General features: G+C 37.0%; 2 protein-coding genes across 4 annotated transcripts; both read left to right on the top strand.

The window, feature by feature from the left end:
- The first annotated feature begins 1,168 nt into the window (after positions 1–1,168).
- mcrs1 (microspherule protein 1) lies at positions 1,169–14,000 on the top strand. Of its 2 annotated transcripts, none has more exons than XM_052569296.1 (15): positions 1,169–1,509; positions 1,756–1,857; positions 2,051–2,213; positions 2,305–2,443; positions 3,317–3,481; positions 3,606–3,715; positions 4,806–4,914; positions 5,045–5,183; positions 5,272–5,347; positions 6,460–6,488; positions 6,591–6,683; positions 6,766–6,848; positions 7,365–7,452; positions 8,845–8,972; positions 13,276–14,000. In XM_052569296.1, the coding sequence occupies exons 2-15, from the start codon at positions 1,848–1,850 to the stop codon at positions 13,360–13,362; spliced, it is 1,419 nt and encodes a 472-aa protein (XP_052425256.1). In that variant the 5' UTR covers positions 1,169–1,509; positions 1,756–1,847; the 3' UTR covers positions 13,363–14,000. The 2 variants fall into 2 exon arrangements, with proteins under 2 accessions (XP_052425256.1, XP_052425255.1); XM_052569295.1 differs by having other exon boundaries at positions 1,339–1,509; positions 1,792–1,857.
- Positions 14,001–14,340: 340 nt separating this feature from the next.
- Positions 14,341–24,236, top strand: suox (sulfite oxidase). Of its 2 annotated transcripts, XM_052569293.1 has the most exons (4): positions 14,341–14,669; positions 20,470–20,536; positions 20,758–20,950; positions 21,612–24,236. In XM_052569293.1, the coding sequence occupies exons 2-4, from the start codon at positions 20,478–20,480 to the stop codon at positions 23,109–23,111; spliced, it is 1,752 nt and encodes a 583-aa protein (XP_052425253.1). In that variant the 5' UTR covers positions 14,341–14,669; positions 20,470–20,477; the 3' UTR covers positions 23,112–24,236. The 2 variants fall into 2 exon arrangements, with proteins under 2 accessions (XP_052425253.1, XP_052425254.1); XM_052569294.1 differs by lacking the exons at positions 14,341–14,669; positions 20,470–20,536 and adding an exon at positions 21,177–21,283 and having other exon boundaries at positions 20,803–20,950.
- Positions 24,237–25,843: the final 1,607 nt, after the last annotated feature.

The following is a 25,843-nucleotide window of genomic DNA, read 5'->3' as shown; positions in this document are numbered from 1 at the left end:
AGTTTTAATATTTCTATAATTTCCTAATTTTCTTTTAATATTTCAAATCATTTTGATATTAGATGGATATTTAATAAAGCAAGAGAATCCTACTATTATAATATATGTATAATATAATAGAGTATCGTCAGCATATCAGTGAACGCTAACACCATGTTTCCTGATGATATCTCCCAAGGGTAAAAACAATGATCCTAGTACTGAGCCTTGAGGTACTCCACACGTTTGACCGGTTTGATACCTCATCATACACTGTTATGAATTGATGACAGTCAGATAAGTAAGATTTGAACCATGTCAATGCACTTCCACTAATAACAACATAATTTTCTAGTCTTTTCAAAATAATATTGTGGTCAATAGTGTCGAACACAGCACTAAGATCCAATAGCACTAGTAGACAGATACAACCACGATCAGATGATAAGAGGTCATTTGTAACTTTAATGAGAAACATAGTTGTGATGATACTACCTTCTCTATTAATTTTTTAAGTAAATATAATAGGCGATATATTGCATCACCAAAAATGATTGAGGTCATTTACATATATTGTGAGATAAGTTGATATTGATTGTTGTGACAGGCCTACTAGCAACCATTCAAACCAAACTAGCAACCACCTCGGGTGCCCTAACAACCACCCTGAACACCTTAGAACCCACATAGCAACTCCCTAGCAACCACACTGGGTACCCTATCAACCGCTTAGCAATACTTTAACAAACATCTAGATTACCTTAGCAATCGTGACAATGCAAACGGTTTTTAAAAGGGGTGGTTTTAGGGCTAGGATTGGGTTAGGGGATTTAAAATATAATTTGGTCAGTATAAAAGTAATAAAAGTCTATGGAAAGTTCCCCCAATTTACAGAAACAAACGTGTGTGTGTGTGTGTGTGTGTGTTTAATTGATTTAATGAATTGTAATACTTATAGTAGCAATTCAAAAATTTGAATTAGATTTAATGCTTCTAATTTACATAGTTTGCCACGCCCTGTCTAAAACACACAAGCACTCTATATTAATAAATGAATACATTTTACAGACCTTTGTATTTAATTATATTTTATTACATGCATTTGCAATTAGTTTGTAAAAGGTGGTTATACATATCCGGGCTGCGTTTTTGTTGCATTAGCACAGTTTTGACCAGCAGGCGGCGATGTGAGCGCTTCGAATCCGTAACCTAAATCGTTTTGAGAAGCAATTGGTTTATTTTAAATAGATTTTCGAAAAGCTTCCTTTCTCCCATCTCTAAAGTTTAGGATATTTAAAAATAGCATGCATTTACCCTATCACAACAAATGCAGGCAGGTTTGGCAGAGACATTGGCATGATATTTCCTGTCTAACCCGGAAACGCTTCAAAACGCACAAAAGCCTCCAGTTAGCTTATCCTGATTTAGCATTTTCGCTTATTTTGTCAATCAAATAAAGGAATGAAATATTAAGTTATATTTGTATCTGATCAGAGTCAGAGCGCAAAGTTAACGTTACTCATTTCAAAGGTAAACCACTCATCGCCTGAATTCTCCATTGTAATGTAACTTATAACCTAAATATGTTGTGCTGTTGTCACGGTGGATACAGTAATTGTCGTTATTAGAGCTGATAAAGCAATTTAATCGTAATAATATACATCTGATGTAGCATTAACTAGTATATAAGAGTATAGTATAGCACTAGTTTAACGCTGTAGCGGTAGTGTCTGCACTGCACATGTAACGTTATTAAAAGTGTTTGTTATTGTTTAGGTCTGTGTTCATGCTCTCTCCTCTTTTTGCCTCCAGTAACGTGATTCATGATTCATCGGTTTTATCAGTGTTAAACAGCTGTTTAGGAGGTCATGGACAAAGGTAAGACATCAACCTGCGAGTGCCAAATACACAGAATAGCAGAGGATTTTATTTCAAAAAGATTTTTGCTAGCAATTTGTACTCAAAGGAGTGGTATTTTCTGTGATCTGCGCTGTAGATGAATGAGCAGTGTGTTTAGGATAATGAATGTTTAGAGTTCTGATGTGCTCTGATTAAAGGTGTTGTGTTGCAGATGTGAAGGCAGGCGTCTCCTCTGGCGTAGCTGCAGAAGCGGTGGCAGGACCTCTGGTGTCCCAGAGCCGATCCGAGGATGAGGGGTCCACCGCTGTGAAGAGGAGCGCCCCTCAGGCCTTCAGCGGAGCCGGGATGATTCCCAAACGCAGGAGCTCCTCCAGGTGAAGAGGAGTCGTCCGTTACCACAGCAGTCCTCTGGTACACTCTGGTCATTTACATGTGTCTAAAAGGTGTCTAATCATTATATTTTAGATCAATAAAGAGAAAGAAGTTTGACGATGAACTGGTTGAGAGTAGCCTTGCGAAATCTACCAGTCGTGTCAAAGGTCAGCCAGTCATCGAGCCAATCAGATTTCCTGGGAATGACCTTGGATCCAGTGATAAGAAGAAGGTAATGATGGTTATTGGATTTAATTTCACAGATCTCTCTAATATTTGATTGTGGTAAATCCTACCTATTATTTTCTGTCCGAGAACCACTGTATGATAGTCCACTGAACATCTGTGTGTGTGAAGAAGAAGTACATACCTACATGTCAATAGTATAAAATAGTTGAGATTTAGGTTTTTGTTTGTAGTTTACTGCTGTGATCAAAGCTTCGTTTCTCCAATCTTCAGTGGGCTATTTTTTTTTTCAGTAAAAAAAAAAAAGCATGTTTATTTTTAACTGTTTTCTAGATTCGAAAAATATGACAACCATTGTTAATTATTGAGGACAAATAATAAAAAAATATATATATTTTAAAAGCTGAGCTTCAAATTATAATATTTATACGATTTCTGAAGGGATGTGTAGAAATTCAGCTTAGCTATCTCAGGAATGCTTTGTACAATATATTCAGACAGGAAACGGTTCTAAATTGTAATTATATTTCAAAATATTACTATTTTTACTGTGTTTTCAACTAAATAAATTCAGCCTCAATGAGCATTTGATACTTCCTCAAAAACATTTTAAAAATCACATTTTAAACCGCAAATATTAAGTATTAAATTTTCAGCATAGCAGAAATAAGACTTTGCGCTTTAACACAATAGAATAATTTTAGCTCATATGTATTTATTTTCTATACTTGTGTATGTGCAATACAACCATTAGATGTTTTATATATAATGATGGTGTGTTTGTCTGTCTTTTAAAGTAAACATGCATTGTGCTAGTAGATGTGTTTGTCTTATGTGACATCAGTATTTTAAGTGTGACATGAAACATTCTTTACAGTTCAGTTGATCCGGTTCTCCATAATCTGTCTCTGAACTGTAGGGTTTAAAGTCTGGGAGCTCTCTTACGCCGCCCCTGACCATGATGATCGCGCCTTCGTCGATGACCAAACGAATGAAGAGAAACAAGCAGCCGTTACAGATCACCAAAGACCTGGGCCGCTGGAAACCCACTGATGACCTTCTGCTCATCAATGCTGTTTTACAGGTCAGCTGTCAGATGTTCAGAGCTTCATCTTTTAGAGAAGTTTTGAACATTTTCATTCTGTTCAAAAGTTTTCACCCCCCGGCTCTGAACGCATGATTTTACCTCAACTGTACTTTATGTTCAGACCACAGATCTTACATCAGTTCACCTGGGAGTCAAATTCAGCTGTCGCTTCACGCTGCGGGAGATTCAGGAGCGCTGGTACGCTCTGCTGTATGACCCTGTCATATCAAAGTGAGTTTCTGACCCAGTAATTCTTCTCATATAGTTATAGTTCCTGTTTTAATCTGGTAGAAAAGTGGAATAAAAAAACAATTGCCATCAACCTCATGTCATTCCGAACCCCAAAAACGTATTGCTTCCCCAGAACACAAAAGGATATATGCAATGTTCATTTCATGATAGCGTCATAAAAGTACCACTTGCCCTATTCATTCATTCAGTTCATGGCAATTGAACAGCACGGACAATATATCCACTTCGGCTTTCCTTTTTTAAATGACTGTATCCACCAACACGTTGGTTTGGTCAGGTAGGGAAGGGAAGTCGTGGCCTAATGGTTAGAGAGTCGGACTCCCAATCGAAAGGTTGTGAGTTCGAGTCCCGGGCCGGCAGGAATTGTAAGTGGGGGAGTGCATGTACAGTTCTCTCTCCACCTTCAATACCACGACTTAGGTGCCCTTGAGCAAGGCATCGAACCCCAACTGCTCCCCGGGCGCCGCAGCATAAATGGCTGCCCACTGCTCCGGGTGTGTGCTCACAGTGTGTGTGTGTGTGTTCACTGCTCTGTGTGTGTGCACTTTGGATGGGTTAAATGCAGAGCACAAATTCTGAGTATGGGTCACCATACTTGGCTGAATGTCACGTCACCTTTTTTTTTTCAAGGTAGCACTGAAGCAGAATATTATTTTGATGCTGAGAATCCCCAAGGCATCTATCCACCTCTTAATTAGTTACCTCTTTTGAACGGTTCTACCTAATTCTAAAAATGCTTAAAAAATAGATCATCATCATAGAATAGCTTAATCTAATAAAAGGAGTTTCATTAACCTTAAACTCTTAGTAACAGTTTTTTTCTTAATCGCATGTCTTGTAAATTTGTTTTGTTATAATAGGATTCTAGAACAAAACCAAGGAGAAGTTGATATCTGACATTTAAGGTTTTTATATTTAAATGAAAAGCTCTTCAGATTTTCTTCTCTGGAAGGGATTAGGATGACATGAGGGTTAGTAAAAAAAAAGAGTTTATATATATATATAGAACTATTGCCTTAACATAGGATCTGAATGTACATTTTTTCGAAGGGTTCTGTCTGTTCCTCAGGTTGGCGTGGCAGTCCATGCGACAGCTGCATCCAGAGGCTATCGCTGCTATTCAGAGTAAAGCTCTCTTCAGTCAGGCAGAGGAAGCCCTGCTCGCTAAGATCACCTCAGTAAGACATTCATCCTGGAACGAGATCAGCATTATGACATATCAGAGTGAATGCTTGCTAGGTTTTATTGCTGTTGTTGTTTTAAATGTCATCGCTCTCCAATTGATTCTTGTTTCATGTTTGTGAGTAGAGCAGTCAGCCTAAGCTGGAGGTTTTTCAAGATTTGCTCAACAAGCACCCGGATGTGTTTTACCCATCACGCACTGCTAAGAATCTGATGGTGCACTGGCAGCTGCTCAAGCAGTACTATCTGCTGGAGGACCAGAGCGGTGAGATGCTCTCATCCATCAATGCAGTTTGGTCTTTCTGTATGTGCTGATCATTTTCATTTACACAACTCCTCTGATGTGTCTCTAGTTCAACCTCTGCCTAAAGGAGAGCAAGTGCTGAACTTCTCTGATGCCGAGCAGGTGGTTGATGACGCCAAACTCAAGTAAGTGAACCCATGCTATCATCTCACCCAACGCTACACCGTCATGTGTTTTGAGTTCATTAACAAATTCAATACCACCCTGAGGTCCCCGGCCAACGCAGCATTGGCTAGCCACTGCTCCGGGTGTGTGTATGCTGTGTGTGTGTGTGTGTGTGTGTGTGTGTGTTCACTGCTCCGGTTGTGTGTTCACTGCTGTGTGTGTGTGTGTGTTCACTGCTGTGTGTGTGTGTGTTCACTGCTGTGTGTGTGTGTGTGTGTGTGTGTGTTCACTGCTGTGTGTGTGTGTGTGTGTGTGTGTGTTCACTGCTGTGTGTTTGTGGGTGTGTGTGTGTGTGTGTGTTCACTGCTGTGTGTGTGTTCACTGCTGTGTGTGTGTGTCTGTGTTCACTGCTGTGTGTGTGTGTGTTCACTGCTGTGTGTGTGTGTGTGTGTGTGTGTGTGTTCACTGCTGTGTGTGTGTGTGTGTGTGTGTGTGTGTGTGTTCACTGCTGTGTGTGTGTGTGTTCACTGCTGTGTGTGTGTGTGTTCACTGCTGTGTGTGTGTGTGTGTTCACTGCTGTGTGTGTGTACTTGGATGGGTTAAATGGAGAGCGCAAATTCTGAGTATGGGACACCACACTTGGCCACACGTCACTTCAGATAATACTTCACAATAACACTTTCTCCTGCAGTGTGAATAATAATTTTTTTTTAATTATTTATGCAATCTTTGTTTTTATGTAACAATAAAACCCAGATTATTGAAATCTCACATATATAATACGAATACAACAACCAAAAACATTCACACACGCCATAAGTTACCTAGGTTTTATTGTTGCTGTTGTTGTTTTAAATGTCATCGGTTGAATTATTGTAAAAAAATAAGCTCTTGTGACCTACAAAAATGTTTGATTCTTCCACGTTTTGTTCATTAGAAAAAACACTTCAGGATAATGGAACAAGAAGCACTAAAATACTGTTTTTACGTTACAGGCCTACTAAAATATGTCATCCCTGCAGCACTCTATATTCATAATGTGTTTCCTCATTAGCCTCCTTGAAGCCTTTTTTGACAATTATGTATGACTCTGACTCTGACTCTGCTTCTGATCATTTGTCCTGTTCATCAGGGACAGCAGAGATGAAGTCTTAGAGCACGGTGAGTTATTTCATACAGCCTCATGTTGTTTTAAACATGCTTAAATATGTTTCAGTACTTTTTCCTGTGTCTGTCTATGAAATGTTATTGTATTTCTTGTAGAGCTGATGATTGCAGATAGACATCAGAAGCGTGAGATCAGACAGCTGGAGCAGGAGCTTCCTCGCTGGCAGGTGTTAGTGGACAGCATCACAGGTCACAGTTATTCCACTGGCTTTAGCACAGTTATCAGAAGAATGTGATCGCTGAGACTGATTGTGTGATATCATTCTTTTAGGCATGAATTCACCAGACTTTGATAATCAGACTCTGGCAGCTTTACGTGGACGAATGGTCAGATATCTGATGAGATCTAGAGAGGTCAGTGGGCATTTAATGTCATGCATGCGAGGGTTGAATCTGGCATTATGATGCTTGACTCCCTCACTGAATGTACTCAAACCACAAATACACCGTCAAATACAAACTAATCTTTACACTACATAAAATTGCAATTGTAAACAATGTCTGAAAGTCACTGTATTGGAGAACAGAATATTGGCTGCACTTCATTTTATAGTCTGTGCCCTTACAGTGTACTTAACCAACAAAGCACTGCATAATAGAAGTACATGAACTCAACATGGGTTCTGGTTTAGTATCAGAGCACAACTGTAAAATAAAGTGCTAACAAAATATCTTCTGCCTCTGCTGTACAAGCTTTTCTTAGAACCAAACCATGATCTATCTGTTTTAATAAGCAGCCGACTTTTTGTGTAATGCTTCACTTGAAATGTTTTTGTCATTTTAAAAAAAAAAGTCAATATTGAGTTATTTAAGACGAGGCACAATTGTTTTAAAGGTTGACCGATAACAAACTCTTCTGAACGGTTTCAGATCACACTAGGACGTGCTACTAAAGACAAGCAGATAGATGTAGACCTGTCTTTGGAGGGACCTGCATGGAAGATCTCCAGAAGACAAGGTCAGACGTTGAACAGCTTCATTCATGATGCACATGGTGCTGTGTGATCAGTCCTGCTCCTTGATGCTAAGTTTAGCTTTGCATCACTAAACTTTCTTACAGCATTACCCTTGTTTAATTCTTAAAAGAGAAGGCATTATGTGATGAGTGACTGGGTTATGAGTTATCTTCAGCCAACATTAAACAGTGCACTTTCTTCTACCATCCTAGTGTGTCATCAATTACAGCATCCCATGTATGTTTGCTGCGAAAGGTTTCTGTTTACAGTAGAGATGCGCAGATCAGCCCGAACCCACTGCTTCAAACAAATCATCCACCCGCACGTATAAATTTCCCTTATATAGCTATCCGCACCCCAACGTCACATTAATTATTGTAATTCTTTGTTTTAAGCATGATGATATGATCAGTGGAGCCTAGATTTTTAACAGCAGTTTCAGTGACGTTAGAGATAATTTGCACATCTCTGATAGTAAAATAATACATTGATCGTAAGCTGCTAAAATAAGCACAGGCTTTACTCCCTTCGGTCTTTATTGGAAATTTCTGTCACTGCAACACATCTACTGCACTTTACTTTATTGTACTTCATCTTCATTTTCATTTGACATTTTTTGCCTGTCCAGTTGAACCCACTGAACCCACGCTGTTCACAAAAAATATTGCCGTTCACACAGAACGCATATTTATCTATCTGCGTTGCACTCACGTCACCTCTCACGCAAGAGAGCCACGTTTAGAAAGCCATGTAGAATTAATGTAAGTTCAACTTTTAAAAAAACATATTTTGAGACTTTATGGCTATTTTTCTGCGTCTCATTGTTTTGAAATGAAAAAAGTGCTCTTTGTTTGTGGTCCTTAGTATTAAACTATACATGCATACGATTTGTTTCTTATTGTTTAAGCAAAGTTATTAATTATATATGGTTTATAACATTATTTTAAACATGACGCATTTTTGAAACGTGCATTAGTAATATTTTGCTCAATGCGCCCTCTTGTAGCCTCAGGAGAGGAGCCAAAATCTTTTCCCCCAAAACTGAAATTCTGCCTTTTAAATTCAAACATAATTTGAATATTGATCATATTTTCATATTTTAAAACTCGAATGTAGTTTGACAGCCCTACTTAGCGTCGATGTTTATTAATGTTTGGGCAACTTGGAAGAATCCTGTGACCCACCTGCAATTATTTTTTTTTTTTTTTTTTTTTACAAGCTAACTAGTTGTTACTGATGTAATTAAGTAAGATAAGTAAGATGCATGACTGATGTAACACTGCGCAGCTCTATGGATTTTAATTTAAACATTTGATGCTTTGAATTATCACCGGGACTTTCGAATGGCATCGTGTCAACAGGATCCAATTTTAATGTGTGTTTTCTAACTCCAGGGATCATCAAACTGAAGAATAATGGAGATTTCTTCATCGCTAATGAAGGCCGAAGACCCATTTACATTGACGGTCGACCAGTTTTGTCTGGAAACAAGTGGAAACTTAACAACAACTCTGTGATGGAGGTATGGACAAGCTTACATTTGAGTCACACAATCACGTTTGGAAAAATGACAGCTGTCAAAAAATGATGATTTACCACATTTACAACGCATATTTTGTATATAGTATATAAATAAACAAAATTTTGTATGTCTAAATCTGATCACTATATAATATTTGTGAAAAGTATGACCATTTTAAGATTCTTTATTTTTTAAGACCATTAATTGCATGAAAAATACATAAATTGTTCTTCCAAAAAAAAGAAAAGAAAAATAAGCATTGAAATGAAATTCTGTTTACACGTTAGTTTTAAGCAAGACTGCTCGCCTTTTTTCTGAGAATATAGTATTTTTCATTGACATTTCATACCCAAGGAATGCAATATGTATTTAATTTATGCCCCGCTCCAAAATATTTTGTCAGCTATAACTGCTCTTTGTGTGAAATCTCTGTAATTTTTTTTAATCTGTCATGACTCCATGAAAATCATGGAAATTAATTTGCTTAAAAAAGTGGTAGGAATGCTGGAATTTATTTATTGCCCCAATTCATTTTTGTATACAGTTCTAGAATATTTATAGCACCAACTAAATATAAGAGAAAGGTTTCTATCACATTCTCTTCTATGTGTACACTCAGTGTATCAGCTACTATTATTATCAATCACCAAAAAAGAAGTATAGAAGTAAAATGAATTCAATATTAAGGGATTCAGTTAAAGCTCAGTTTTTATTGTGGTGGCCATTAGTATAATTTTGCAACTGTTTGCAAAAATAACGACAAGTCAAGAGTCATGTTCAGTCCCTTGAAAATGACTTTCTAGCTCTTGGTTTCGGTTAGACCACAAGTGTCAGCTTTGAGGCCTGCGGGCCAAATCCGACCCGCCACCTCGTTTCATCTATAAATGAAAAGTCTCAGTGCTTTCCTTGTGAATATGAACCCGTTAGATGTGTATGATCACTCTTTTTGTTTCAACTGTTTGGCGCATGATGTGATCCAGCAAAAAATATTGGCGATATTTGATATATATATTAATATTTTCACTTTTCAGACAATTTCGTGGTTTAGTGATGGTGTGTTAACCATTTAGCTTCACTCACAGGACATTTAAATGCTTAAAGTTTCACAATGCATACAGCAACCATCGTAATGAAGTGTTGCCAGATTCAACTTAATCTGTTTTGGATAAAACTGAATGCACTTTTTGTGTTGTGCAGCAAAATATCATGTTGCCCCAGGTATGTTTTTCTAATTAGCCTGCCTCTTCGCTGCTAACTCTAAAGGTTTCTTTAGGTTCATTACACCAGCAGGTGACAAACAGACTTTTTTTTTTAGAAATGAGTATTTGATTCATTTAGAAATAAGAGTTAAATGAACACAAGAACAGATATAACTTAAAATTCAGGAATTCTGGAATTAATCAGCCTTAAGCCCCGTTCACACCAAGAACGATAACTATAAAGATAACTATAAACATAACGATATTAGCGTCCACACCAGCAAACGATATCTTCTGTTTATTCTGAGCGCACGTGCAGCTGCCGCTTTAAAGGCAGGGTAGGTAAAAAATATATAAAAAACTTTTTTTCCAAATTTGTTTAAACTTTATTTATTTATCAATACATAATTAAAATGTAAGTACTCTGAAAAAGAAAGTATAAAAATCGAGTGTCTGTAGACCTCTCACGACTGTTTTAAAGACAGCTCATTATTTCCATTCACTCCACCCCCTCCCTTTTGGGCTCCTTCCAAAGCCACGCTATAGCTATCATCTTGAGCTAGGCCTATAGATTATTTATCGTCTCTACTACGGCTCGCTAAGTAATGTTATGTTAGCTATATTATGCAGCTACGTGTGCTAATGACACATGCTTCATGAAAAAAAAAAATAAAAAAATATGTATGAAATCAAAATACAAAAATAAAGATTTACCTGTCCAGCAGAAATAAAGCCATCAAGGAGTCACTTTTCAGCCCCTTGAGTTCCCTCAGTTCTCGCACCACTGGAAAGCCACGCCGATATTAACTCACATTTTATTTCTTTGTTTATCCAAAGACTTTTTGTTCATTGCCTTTTCTTGTACTGTTACTGTCTTCCTTTTTTTGCCTGGTTTGCCTTCACTAACTGCATAGGCCGTTACTGTGAATTTTACAATTGTTTTGGTATTCCTAGGATCCCTGCCTCTTGAATTCCTCAAATCAAACGTGCGCGCGCAAGTGGGCAGGTCATGTGTGGCAAAAGTGTGGTTGCCATGGTTGCGAGAGAGTGACAGTCACCTAAGCCAATCCTATGTTTCGTCCCGAATGGAAATAATGAGCTGTGTTTAATACAGATTAAACGGTGTAGAGTCACTCGATTTTTATACTCTTTTTAACAGAGTACTTACATTTTAATTATGCATTGATAGATATAGAAAGTTTAAACGAATTTGGAAGAAAGTTGTTAATACATTTTTTACCTACCCTGCCTTTAAATCCTAGAGCTCGTTACAGCAGGATGGATTCTGATTGGATGTCACTGTTTATATCGTTCATCAGCTAGAAAAAAATCGTTCTGAAAATGATTCCAACGATACCGTTTCTCTATGCCTTTATCGTTATAGTTGTAGTGTGGACTCTGCTATTCTTTAATATTGAGAACGATTTTTAGAACTATATCTTTATCGTTATCTTTATAGTTATCGTGCTTGGTGTGAACGGGCCTTTACTGTCATGGTGACGGTGTTTTTTACAGAGAATGCAACTTTTGATAAGTGACTCAAATGCTAAAAATATTTTGCATATAAATTAGACAAAAAAAGGAAACCAAAGATGCCTAGCAGTACACACATCATGTGAATTAAGTTAACTGCTATTTGCAGTAATTTCATAATAATTAGGTGTGTTCAACTTCAAAACTATTTTTTTACAGACAGTGTAGCATACTAACAAAATACTAATATGTTGCTTAAAACTATAATTGTTCAGAATGTGTAGTTTTACTAGTTTACTAGCCAATAAGAAAAAAAAACTTGTAATTGTTCAAAAATGTGTAAGTGTTCGGTAATTCAATATTCTATTTACACAGTTAATTATTATATTATGCATTTATATAATTTTACGAAGAAATCTAAATTAACTATAAAATATATTTTTTGCTCAGATTTGATATATCGATGAAACACCTCGATGCAAAAATGACGTAATGACAATTTTGCATCATGATGACATCACAACGTCATTTAGCAACTTTTAGCAACAAATCGACCTTCCTTTAGCAACTTCTCATGAAAATTAGTTGGCAACCCTTTGTTTCCCATATGCATCAGACATTTAGCCAACAGTCCGTGAGCGTGACGTCTGTGGCTGAGACTAGTCAGACATTCGCTTGTTTCCATCCAAAGCTGTGGAATTAACTTGTGCTTGAATATTGCATAAACATCGGTGAATAAAGCAACGTTTCCATTCAACAAGTCAAAGAGAACAAAATCATAATTTCCTGATGAACTGGCACTAAATATCACTAAGAAAGTTAGGAGAAACCACTGAATGTAATCATTTTCATATATAATAAATGATTTAATAAGTGCCTCAGTAAATATGGTCACTTCTTTCGGAGGTGGATGCCTGCTGTTTGGGAACGCAGTCGTGTCAGACAATTAAACAGAAATACTTTGATGACAGACTTTGGCGACTTATGCATTTCAGAATGACCAAACAACATTTGAGAGCTGTGCAACAAGGTCAGTTCATGGTTAGTCAACTTTCATCAAAGTCACATGACTTTTTTTGATACACATTAAGGAATTTATTCAGCAAATACGTTTCCATCTCCCATTATTCGCCTTTACTCTTTTACACAAGTCAAAGATCACCTCAAACCAGTGTAAAAACTTTATTACAATATATTTGGCATTTTTGTCACTTGTTTCTGATGTGATGCATCACATAGCTATTGTGCCTGAACCAAATCCAGTTGCTACTAATGTCATCCTAGTTTTGATTTATTTAGTTTTTCTATATCAAATTATTTTGTTTAGTTTCATTAAAATAACACTGCTGCAAGGAGGCTGGTATTGTTTCATTTTTGTTATAGTGTTCATCACGCTCATTTCGAAACTAATGAAAATAGCTGTATTGTGGACCAGTGTGTCATTACATATTGTTTTTATAATAAGTCACAATTAATAAAATTTACTATGTATTACATAAAATGTCAGAATGTTGTGCCTTACCCTTAATCCTAATAATGTTGTTGCATATAACATGCTCAGAAGTAGTTTGCACATTGATTCTCTAGAAAGAATGAAAAAGTTGGTCAATAACGCATGCGTGTTTGTCCAGATTGCAGGTCTACGCTTCGTGTTCCTGATCAATCAGGAGTTGATTTCTCTCATTAAAGCTGAAGCTGCCAAGATGAATCAGCCATGATGCTGAAGTCACCAGTTCACGAGCTGTCAAACACCATTCAGTCCGACAGCGACGCAGCCAGACAAGGCTGTACTGTTTACCTCCAAGGAGAGTCATATACTGGAGACCTTTCAGCACAAGATTACAGTGGCTCTCATTACAACAACTGAGCCGAGGTCTGACTGGAAGAAGAAATCATTTGGAGAGGAATTGGACATTTTGTATGCCTGTTATTTAAGGCACATTGGGACAGAAATAACTGAATGTTTGTGTGCGTGTGAATGTAGATTTGATTTTTATTTTTTTGCTTTTTTGTATTGTTACTGTTTTGTTGATTTACACATTGTTTATACTTAAAACACAGTAACCTTGTATTGTCTCATCAAAGACAGTTTGCTAAGATTCTGCAATGACAGAAATAGTGTAAATATATTGATAAAGAGGTGTTTCACTGTGTCTGTGTATTGTAAGGCATTGTATGTTTGTCGTTGACTTTAGCAACCACTAAAGATTTTCGTGTTAGAGTGCTGAACTTTGCATGCATCACTTTGGCCCTTGACATGAACTAATGTTGCAAACCCAGAGTACAGAGTACAAACCCAGGATACAAGTAACCGACAATGCATAACAGTACATTTATAATAAAGCTTCAGATCTAATTATAATGCACAATTACTAACTACACTAAGGGTCAACATTTTGGAATATTAGAAAGTTTTTTATTTTTTTATGTTTTGTTAAGAAGTCTCTTCTGCTCACCAAAGCTGCATTAATTTGCTGAATAATTCAGTTACATTATTACGGTTTAAAATTATTTTTCAGTTTGAACGTGACAATGCAGGATTGGGGTAATGATTAATGTAAATTCAGCTTTGCATCACAAATAAATTATATTTTAAAATATATTAATAGAAGGCTGAATTGCTAAATTTATATATGTATATTATACCCGTGTTTGCATTGCTACGAATAGTCGGTTAGTTTTAGGTCAAATTGTTTGCAAAAGCAGAAGAAAGTCCTTCTAGAGGACACCCCGCTGACGTCAGCAGTTAAATCCGACTGACCAGTGACCACTTTGACGTCAGAAATAATCAGATGCGAGTTGATCGATTCAAACATTGGGAGAAAGGCTACTGAATACATGTATATGATATAAATATAATCGGGGAATCTGATGTTTTTGGATGGTGATGAAAGCACAGTAAACGTGGTGCGTGTGATGATGCGGCAGGCTGCGTCCACGTCACACTCCTGCGTCTCATAAAGTTTCCGAGCGGCTCGAGAAGGATCTGTAGATCTTCATCTCCGAGAACTGCAGGAGAGTTACAGTAAGAGCACAAATCTGCTAGCAATTTATAGATCGGGAAATTGTGAATTCCAGTGTTTGGAATTCAAAGCAACGCAGTTTGTGTGTGTCTGTGTGTGGTTTTGTATTTGAAGTTGTGCATCGATGGGCTGAATCGAAAATCGTTGGGTTTGCCCTTGTTTTTGTATGCGACTTTTTATTTATTATTTTTTTTAAATCCTTTTCTAATTTAATATGGGTGCTAATTGTTTCATTGCCATAAAAATAATGGTGCATTTGTGTGTATTGCATGATTGAACCATTCATTGTTTACAAAAGCATATGTTTGAGTATTCTCTCTTTGATTGGAAACTACTGCACGTGGTATTATTATGTTGGTTATCAAACGACAGTTTTTTTTTTTTATAACAAATGAATGTTAACTTTTCTTTTTTTTTAAATCGGTCAAGGAAATGTAACTTAATGTTACTAGAACCTCCTCGGTTTTTAAAACCAGTACCAGTGCAACCTATTTGTGCAGTGAAACCAAAAACAGATTGAATTCATTTCCACCCACTAAATGACAAGTGAGGGAGTGTTAGAAGCACAGTTCTGGAAAAGATTCTCTGTCCAAGAATAGATCCTGTAATTATTTCCAAACAATTGGTTGAAATTTTTTCCAGTAATACGATTCTTTGCACTACAGTTACAGAAATGTGGCACACCTTGAATGAACAGTTCATTACTGTATTACAGGACAGAAACTATTGTAAAGTCTAATAATAATCTCATAGTTGGCCTTAATTGTAAACCAGTAAGCTGAAATAAATTCAGTAGGATTAGTTATTGGTCATTTTAATGAAAAGACTGACAAGATTATACATTGTTGGTTCTAACAGCAAAGTTCATGTTTCCTGTACACAAGAACTTCATGGACCAAAACAAGTCATTTTGATGCAATCATGTCTGTACAAATATTTGAGCAACAGTGACTCATTTCAAACCCTTAACCATTCTTTGGTTACATGACTGTTTGTTGGCTTCGAGGCTGTGGTTTCATATTTTTTATTTCCGAGAGGTTTAAAATCCTCTGTGCAGCAGTCTTTCTGTTTAACCCTGCTGTCCTTCTTCTTATCGTGTGCAAATATATGTTGATGACAGGTCATAAACCGTTTTAAAACCGGTAGCTCATGCAGTGCATGTGTAGCTGATAGAAAGCTAATAGACTGCAGTCCTAAATGAGGTCTGGACTGATATGTGATGTTGGAGTCAGTAAATAGATGATATGATGTTTACTGGGCATAAATCATTTTGAGGTGAAGTGAGATATACAAATTTTAAGAGACTTGAGTTTGAATTCTCTTCTCTTTGGTAACTTTAGGACCAAATCACATTTGATACATTGATGTTGTTGTTTTTACCCAGCAGGCTTACATGTGGTTGTAATGATAAGACAAATTTAGTTTAGGTTTTGTCGAGTCATGATGTTGGTTAGTCTGAAAAGATCCATGCAGTATGTTTTAAATTCACCCGATGTCTTTTGCACAATATTTAATACATTGCACACACATATATTGTGCACAATAACACAGAAAAACCTGTGGACCTTGTGTTTTGTTAGTTTTACTGCCCTGCATGTTGTATTTTTCAATGCAGTAATCATGTTCTGTGTTAGTGACTTTGACATTAAACTTTTTTGATGGCTTTTTTTGTCCCATTGTTTGGAGAACTGACTGTTTGCACAAAATTTGCATCCTTTTTTTTAAATTAACAATTTTTATTATTCACAAAGATGAATACTTAGAGCGGTGCTTACTTGTAGATGCCTGATTGAATTTTACATGCATGAAAACAAGGCTGTGAGGGATAGACTTAAAGACAATCACACACTTTGTATAAAGGTCCCAGATCCCATGTAATTCTCAAAACTATTTTATGCAGTTTTTTTTCTAGAAAAGTCTTAAGAAAAAATATTTCTGAACATTTAGCATGCTACTAAACAACAATGCAACTCATTGAACATGCTACACTTTAATTAAAAATAGTGAAGAAGTCCTCAGATGCCACGTTCATTACAGCAGCATCGAAGCAGTGGTGTCAAAAGTATTGGCATTCATTACTCAAGTAGAAGTATAGATACTAGGGTTTAAAAAGACTTTTGTAGAAGTTGAAGTATCAACTCAAGCTTTTTACTCAAGTAAAAGTGTAAAAGTACTGGTTTAAAAAACTACTTAAAGTATAAAAGTAAAAGTAATGTAAGAAAAAATGCCATTAAGAACAAAAAATTGGGCCGTGCCAGAGGGGCCTATTGTGCACTACCCAACCTCTCAAAAAAAAAAAAGGCCATAATGACTATAATGTTATATTAAAATGTTCATGTTGAAAAATTTGTGATGCACTAGGGCTAGGCTACCTTTTTTCAGCTGCATATATGCCCACTGAAAATGAACGCATTTTAGTACAATGCAAATACATTAAAGAGCTAGAGATATGATGACTAGTTGCCAATAACTATTGTTATGGTGCAAAAAGTCAAACTTCAGAGGCATGTCATCAATAAGCTTTAATGGAATGTAAATGTACATCCAAGCTTAGCTGCATGAATCTGCGAGGGCAATGGACAAGAACATTGGTGCAGGCTTAGTAACAATTACCCTTGTATGGTTGTCTATATACAATAAATATTATAGTGCTGTCAAAATTAATGATTAATCCACATTGTTAATCAAAAACTAAAAATAACTCATAATCCTGATACCTTCTTAATCGATAGCTTCCTGTATTCGGTACATATGTCTGCTATGTCCAGTGTTCGGGGTTACAAAGTTGGTAAAGCCTAGTTATCACAAAATTGTCAATCGCGTCGTCATTCGCAAACGATAATTTATTAAAATGTCTCGCTACCGAACTAGCTACAGCTTAATTTGTGGAGGATGAAGAGAAAGCCCCCATTTGGTAAATGAGCCAGTGAGAAATAATAACTTTTAAGAAGGGTCCAGTGCCTTTTTTGATACTTTTAAAACGGTACCGGCGTCTAAACGGTGCCTTAAACGATACTTTAAAAAAAATAACCTAAAAAAACTATGGATAACATTAGAGAATATTATAAATATTTAAAATAAATCCATAACTTTCACCTTGGATGCTCTCATTTCCCAAGTTGTGCTTCCCTTAATCTAAGGCTAATAAATGTATTTCACAATCTGGGTCATTATTTAATACAAAAGCACACATAATGTTTCTACTGTATCTCTGTCACTCACTCTGATATTTAGTTAAGATGAGTGCTGTCTGTCACTGTCTTTAATCAGTCCTGTGAATTACTGTATGGTCATTCTTTATAAAGTAGCAACAATGTCGTTTTTAAAATACAGTACTGTGCAAAAGTTTTATGGAAAAGAAAATATAGTATTTTAACCCCAAAAAGAGTGTTTTAAGTCAGTTATTTATATATTTTGCTGTAGTGTGTCCTTAGGAAAAATCAGTTTGCCATTAATTTTAATAATAATCTAGTGCGATTTTGAATGCACAAGCAGTTTGACGACGGCAAAATGGATGTTTGGAAATATAAACTGATATTTTATACTGACACACCATCATGACGAACACCATTCTTTTAAGTGAAAATACTAAAGTGCCTAAGACTTTTGCACAGTAGTGTATTAAGTATATTTAAATAAGAGTAATTAAAGTATGCGTTCGTTCATATGTGTTAAGGGCTAGATTTTCGCTGGAGGAAACGGCTGTGATGAGCGCGCGGTGACAAGCGAAAACTTTATACTAGATGAGAAACCGACTGCTCCCTCGTGACCTTTTGTAAACTGTATTTATGACAAAGAACTGCACGGATACAGATATTCTAACAATCTATCGAGAAACACACACCTTGTGTCCTCTGTCTCTGTTTGAGCTCGCATTGAATCACTGTTTCACGGCTGATCACTGAGCTCGGATTGAAGAGCGCGCTGAAAGACAGAGAGGAGACCGCGGTCTGACGCCGGTTTCATATGAAATTTAAGGGGACTGACTCTGAGGCGATCGGAAGCCAGTTCCACCCTACTTTTAAGAAATATAATTTTTGATAAACGAACCCAAAACCGGCTATGTCCTTGCTGGAGTGTGATGTGATTTGTGTCATGTGCAGGTGCGATGGATCACGTACAAACCAATAGGGTGTCGGAATGGTATATGTTTATACTTCTCATCCAACCACAATCAAATTCACTCCATCCGGATGGCGCGATTTATCTGGATATATTTTTTTTTCAATTATGACAAGCCAGAATGAAAACAAGCCGAAATAAAATAGCAGTAACGAAGCTATTTTTAAAATGTAAGGGGTAGAAAGTACAGATACTTGCCTGAAAATGTAAGGAGTAGAAGTCAAAAGTTGGCTGAAAAATAATTACTCAAGTAAAGTATAGATACCCCAAATTTCTACTTAAGTACAGCAACGAAGTATTTGTACTTCGTTACTTGACACCTCTGCATCGAAGACATTTTGCAAAATCATTTGACATTCTGCTGACTGAATGAACTGCATGTATATACTGGAGTGAAGTTTACACCAAATACATAAGCCACGTAAAGTTGTTTTAATTACTGTGTGTGTGTATGTGTAATTGTAAATTACTGCCTCAAATCAGTGTGGCATGGAGGTGATCAGTTTGTGACACTGCTGAGGTGGTATAGAAGCCCAGGTTTCTTTGTGAGTGAGTGAGTGAGTGAAGTGACATTCAGCCAAGTATGGTGACCCATACTCAGAATTTGTGCTCTGCATTTAAGCCATCCGAAATGCACACACACAGAGCAGTGAACACACACACACTGTGAGCACACACCCGGAGCAGTGGGCAGCCATTTATGCTGCGGCGCCGGGGAGCAGTTGGGGGTTCGATGCCTTGCTCAAGGGCACCTAAGCCGTGGTATTGAAGGTGGAGAGAGAACTGTGCATGCACTCCCCCCACCCACAATTCCGTCCGGCCCGAGACTAGAACCCACAACCCTTCGATTGGGAGTCCAACCCTCTAACCATTAGGCCATGACTTCCAAAAGACCGTGGCCTTCAACTCATTTGCATTTTTTAGTCTCTTGTCCTTCATTTTCCTCTTGACAGTTCCCCATAGATTCTCTCTGGGCTTCAGGTCTGGTGAGTTTGCTGGCCAGTCAAGCACACCAACACCATGGTCATTTAACCAACTTTTTAATATTTTAATTTGTTGAGTGAATTGGTGTGGTTTTGCTAAATGTGAGCCAAAATCATCATAATTAAAATAACCAGACTTAAATTACATAAGTCTGTGTGCATTTAATTTATTTAATACACTAGTTTCATAATTTTAGTTAAATTACTGAAATAAATGAATATACTTTTCCACAACATTCTAATTTATTGAGATGCACCTGTACATTGACGCTTCAGTGCGCCGGGAACTGTCATTCTGAGATGAACGCAGTCAAGTCAATCTTTTAAAGATTTTTCTTTTAATTTTCTTTATTGTGAACACTACTAGAAAACATTACAAAAACTATAATAGTGTCACTTCCCCTAAATATATAATCATTATCAGTTTGCAGTAAGCATTACTCTTTTAATGGAAAGTTGGAGATTACGGCATATAAACAAATACCAAAAGCAAATATCCTAATTATCCACAAATGATGAATACTGATTAATTTTCATTTACTTTCATCTACTTTTCTGTGGTTATGATAAAAGGTCAAATGTAAAAGCTTATTTTATCCATTGTATAACACTTGACTGGATTCACTCTAGTCAAAACCTTTAGCCTTTAGACTGTCATCGTACTTTGACATTTATGCTATTCTTTCTCTTTTCTCAGAAAGAGCAATGCAGCACCTAAAGAATTGCCAAGGTCTTGCTCAGGTCTTCCTTATCAGGAGCCAAAGGTAATTCTGCCATTTCATAAACCTTAAACCTTTGTTCCTTATCATTTAATCATTTCCAAATAAGCCCCATGAAAGTAGATCTTCCACTTGATCTGACTCTGAATCCCCCACTTGATTTAACGTCGCTTAATGTAAATGATTGTAAAGGCATGGCCAGATTCTGTGAAATGCTCTTTAAGAAACTTGAAAATGTTTGTTAAAATGAAATTCTTAACTCTCAGTTCCAGACTTTCAAAGAGCGTTATTCCGTCACTGTCCGTGTGGGCTGGTCATCTGCCCTGTCGCTGGAGGAGCACCGGTGGACATGGAAGACAGAAATACTTTAATGACAGGCTGCCGAAGTTTAGATTCGCTCTGGCAGGGCTGCTGGCAGGTACTGGAGCTGTTTTAGCTTATAAGCTCCACCAAGACAAGGTGAGACACCTGATATGTTTTCTGATTCCTAAATAATGAGAAATCTCTACAGCAGTGGATGCATATAAATCTACTAAAAATAAAAACAACCTAACACAACCAATGAAAATAACCTTTCCACTCAGGGTTGATTGTCACAAAAAGGATTGCTTTGACGTACTTTGTATTTCAAACATGTATGGAAATGTGCTTCTGTTGCCAAAAGTTTGTCATTTTTTTTTCTCAGGAATAATGACAAATTAAAAAACTAACAAACATGTATGTGTACATTGTCATTACTCATACTTGTTGAGAATGAGAGTGAAGAGTTTGTGCAAAACCTTCAAAAACAACGTAAGTGAACTTTAAGAGACGTATTCAAATAAAAATGTCATGACCCCTTTAAATTTTTTTGTGTAAATAAGGATGTCAAAACAGACTGCAAAGTCAAACCCTGTCAATTATTACCAAAGTCTTACAATATCATACAGTTTGACGTAAAAGATCATTGGTGTCTCACAGTCTGTATGATCTCACCGGGCTCATATCATACAATCTGACAAGCAACAATTGTAAACGACATAAAAATTGCAATGTGACCGGTGCTTTAGTTGTCATTGAGTAGTCAATTTTTTTTTTATTGAGCATAATTTGTTGTATTTTTGTGTCAATTTTTGTTCAGGTTCAGTGGGCTGCTACCTCACCACAGTTACGGGTAATGCAGACTTCAGATCTTCCCGTTTACAGCCTAGAAGAAGTCACAAAGCATTGTTCTCTTGACACTGGTGTGTGGGTCACCTATAAAGGAGGAGTCTACGATATCACTGAATTCGTGGCCATTCACCCTGGTGGTGACAAAATACTTCTGGCTGCAGGTGGAGCTCTGGAACCGTACTGGGCATTATATGCCGTTCACCAGCAAGACCATGTTCTAGAAATCCTCTCTGAATATAAAATTGGTGTTCTTAATCCAGAGAGTTACAAGAAGCAAGAGAGTGCCAACCCTTTAGACCCTTACTCTGCTGAGCCAACACGCCACCCTGCTCTTCAAATCAACAGTCTGAAACCTTTCAATGCCGAACCACCTGCATCTATACTTTCGGATAATTACATCACCCCTTCAGTCATATTTTTTAAGCGTAATCACCTTCCAGTGCCCAGGGTGGATCCTGAAGCTTACAGGTTGGAGATCGAGGGTCTCTCTGGCGGAGTAGTATCACTTAGTCTAAGTGAGCTGAAGTCTCGTTTTCCAAAACACACCATTACAGCAACGCTTCAGTGTGCAGGGAACCGTCGCTCTGAGATGAACGCAGTCAAGCAAGTCAAAGGACTCAATTGGGGCATTGCTGCAATAAGCAATGCTACATGGTCAGGTGCACGTCTGCGGGATGTACTATTATACTATGGCTTTGGACCAGAGGTTGCGGCAAAAGCTAAACATGTCCAGTTTGAAGGGTTAGACAGAGATGTGACGGGTACAGCATACGGTGCATCAATTCCTCTGAACAAGGCTGTGAGCGAAGAAGGTGATGTTCTCCTTGCGTATGAGATGAACGGCGAGGACCTCCCACCTGACCATGGCTTCCCTGTCCGTGTAGTTGTACCTGGAGTTGTTGGAGCCCGCAATGTCAAATGGTTGGGGAAAATTGTTGTAAGTGATGAAGAAAGCAATAGCCATTGGCAGCAGAATGATTACAAAGGCTTTTCTCCGGGCACTGACTGGGACACTGTGGACTTTAAATCAGCACCAGCCATCCAGGAGCTCCCCATACAGTCAGCCATCACTCACCCAGCAGAGGGAACCTCAGTAGACCGCAGTGATCGGGAGGTGACTGTGAAAGGCTATGCGTGGAGCGGAGGAGGAAGAGAGGTTGTGAGAGTAGACGTCTCGGTAGATGGAGGGAAAACGTGGCATGTAGCCAAACTTCGCACTAGTGATCAAGGAGAGCACCCTGCTCCTCCTCCTCCACCTGGAAGAGCCTGGGCTTGGAAGCTGTGGGAGATAGATGTCCCAATTCCTCATAGGGCTCAGGAGCTAGAGATTGTGTGTAAAGCAGTGGACAGTGGTTACAACATGCAGCCAGACACTGTCGCTCCAATCTGGAATTTACGAGGAGTACTTAGTAATGCGTGGCATCGAGTAAAGGTAAAAGTGACTGAGGGTTTCAAAGACCAAAAATGAACTTTGTACATGAACGTAAAATGCATCTAAACAAAATTGTTGGAATTCTCTTTGGTGCAGGTTGGGTTGTAGCTTTGCAACTGTTTTGAGCTTGTGGGTTCTTGAAAGTGCTTGAAATTATTTTGATTTTACTCACATAACTGGCTTGGATTATTCCTGGTAATAGGACACCTAGTCAAAACTGACTGTACCAAGTTATGATTTGTCATTCATTTCCAGGAGAAAAAAAAAGTCTTCAATACTTCAATAATGTACCTAAAAATTATTCTTTAGTACTTAAGATAATCTTAACATGTAAGTGTACTCAAATGTAATATTTTGGGACACCATGCATATAAATTAAGACAAATTTTAAGTATAGTAAGTACAAAATTAGAGCGTGAAAATAGAGTAGGTACATTATGAAAGTGCACTTTTTTTTCGCCTAGGTTGCTATCATGAAATCTTATGACATGTAAACCACCTGGTTCATAATTGTATTATGAACATCAACATGTTCAATGATGAAGACTTGTATTTCCACTGACTACTGATTGTTACATAAACTGCCTACTAATAAGGTATGTTTAAGAACTGTATTCTTATTTATATATATATATATATATATATATATATATATATATATGCGCCTTGTTGTATATGCCAACAAGGCATTTTCGCCCACAGGACTGCCGCATACTTGATGTTTTTTCCCTTTTCACACCATTCTTTGTAAACCCTAGAAATGGTTGTGCGTGAAAATCCCAGTAACTGAGCAGATTGTGAAATACTCAGACCGGCCTGTCTGGCACCAACAACCATGCCACGCTTAAAATTGCTTAAATCACCTTTCTTTCCCATTCTGACATTCAGTTTGGAGTTCAGGAGATTGTCTTGACCAGGACCACACTCCTAAATGCATTGAAGCAACTACCACGTGATTCGTTGATTAGATAATTGCATTAATGAGAAATTGAACAGGTGTTCCTAATAATCCTTTAGGTTAGTGTGTGTGTTTGTATATATATATTATTATTAGGTTAATCTCAAAATATTAGAAAAAGAAAACTTTTGCAACATTTCAAAAAGTGAAAGTTTCATATATTCTAGATTCATTCCATGTAAATTAAAACATTTCAAAAGGTTTGTGTGTGTGTGTGTGTAATTTTTTTTCCAATTAAAATTATTCAACCCCAGAGCCTGTATAATAATTTACAAATGTAAGCTTTTCTGAAGCTTATCTGTTTAATGCATACTGATAGTGATCAATATGTAATGTGATGTCAATATATAATATATATAATGCAGCTTGGTTTGAATTAATTAGCCTGTTTAAACATTGCTGTTCTTTACATCACTTAAAGGAAAAATAAAGAGGCTGTTTAGTGAGGTTAAAATAGAAATTAATGCAGAACCACATTGCACTAACTTCAAAACCATGCCATTGGAAAATATGTATGCTGGACTAAAATTCGGAGTTCCACAGTGACATATCATGAGAAATGTAGTTTTCCTATATTCAACTTAGATTGTACAGTCCCACTTCTTTAAATAAGTAAAATGGCAATTGAATGTTGATTTATTTTGTAACCATTTAAACGTTACAATACGCAGGTATTGTAGTAGTATTATCTTGTAAATGCAATCCCTAAAAGGTGGCTGCATATAGGAAAAACCTAACCCTAACAAAAGGTTTCTCAGCTGTTTTTGTAGTATTAGGTGTAAGTTACTAAGTAGTACTAAGTTTACCAAAGTTTGACCACTAGAAAGGTGTAATTTTAAAGATGGGCAGGGAGCCCTTAAAATATCCTAACCTCTTCATTATTTGACTTAGTCAAGTATTTTTGGTGTCTAACCCTATGTTCTGGGTCTATGAATCCATTGGACTTGTCTAAATTGCACTGACATGATTACTAACTTATGGAATACATGGTTTTGTGAGAATACTGTAAGGTTTTAGCATTGTTTGGGGTGAACCAGAGATGTAAACAATTTAGCCTATGTCATGTAACTCTTACTCCGTACATGGTCTTTTGCTAAAACACCGACTTTACATTCAATGTAAAAGTTATTGCAACCAAAAGTAACTTAAATTAGAGTTTTATAACTTTGATCAGAAACAACCCTGAATTAGCCCGAACAGAGGCCCGTGTGTGACACATCTAAAATGGGCACTCATTTCAATTTGAATAAGGTAATACACATGTAATGCATCCTTTATAGATGCTTTTGAGTAAAAAGGTGGCATTATACTAAACCCAACAAAACTACACAAATTTCAGCAATTCAGAAGATGGTGGAAGAGAATACAGACTTGTGATATTGCTTGACTCATTGTAAAGTTGTTGGCAGCACAGTGTATACCATTTTGCTCAAACAAAATTCATCCTTGACTACTTAAAAAAAAAGAAACATTTAATTTTAAAAAGTAAACTTTAGTATATTCTAGATTCATTGCACACAAACAGAAATATTTCAAGATATTTTTGTTTTAATTCTATTTGTTACGACTTACAGCTTAGGAAAATAAAAAAATTCAGTATCTCAAAAAATGTGAATATTCCATTTTGAGCTTGATTAGTTTTATTAATTATGTGTATATAAATACTGGGTACCTCCTGGGCTAGTTCAGAACATGCAACCACAATTATGGGAAAGACTAATGACTTCACAGTTGTCCAGAAGGCAATCATCAACACCCTCCTGAAGGTAAGCCACAGAAGCTCATTGCTGAAAATAAGTGAGTGAAGTGA

Source organism: Carassius gibelio, chromosome B11, assembly GCF_023724105.1.
Source record: "Carassius gibelio isolate Cgi1373 ecotype wild population from Czech Republic chromosome B11, carGib1.2-hapl.c, whole genome shotgun sequence".
NCBI lineage: Eukaryota > Metazoa > Chordata > Actinopteri > Cypriniformes > Cyprinidae > Carassius > Carassius gibelio.
The sequence above is the reverse complement of the archived record's forward strand: the minus strand, read 5'-3'. Positions and strand labels throughout refer to the sequence as shown.

Coding starts and splice junctions, on each gene's coding strand:
- mcrs1 (XM_052569296.1), top strand. Junction 4,915..5,044: donor TGCTCGCTAAGATCACCTCA/GTAAGACATTCA, acceptor GTTTGTGAGTAG/AGCAGTCAGCCTAAGCTGGA. Junction 7,453..8,844: donor GAAGATCTCCAGAAGACAAG/GTCAGACGTTGA, acceptor TTCTAACTCCAG/GGATCATCAAACTGAAGAAT.
- suox (XM_052569293.1), top strand. CDS start 20,478: ATGCAGCACCTAAAGAATTGCCAAGGTCTTGCTCAGGTCTTCCTTATC. Junction 20,537..20,757: donor TTCCTTATCAGGAGCCAAAG/GTAATTCTGCCA, acceptor CTTAACTCTCAG/TTCCAGACTTTCAAAGAGCG. Junction 20,951..21,611: donor ATAAGCTCCACCAAGACAAG/GTGAGACACCTG, acceptor ATTTTTGTTCAG/GTTCAGTGGGCTGCTACCTC.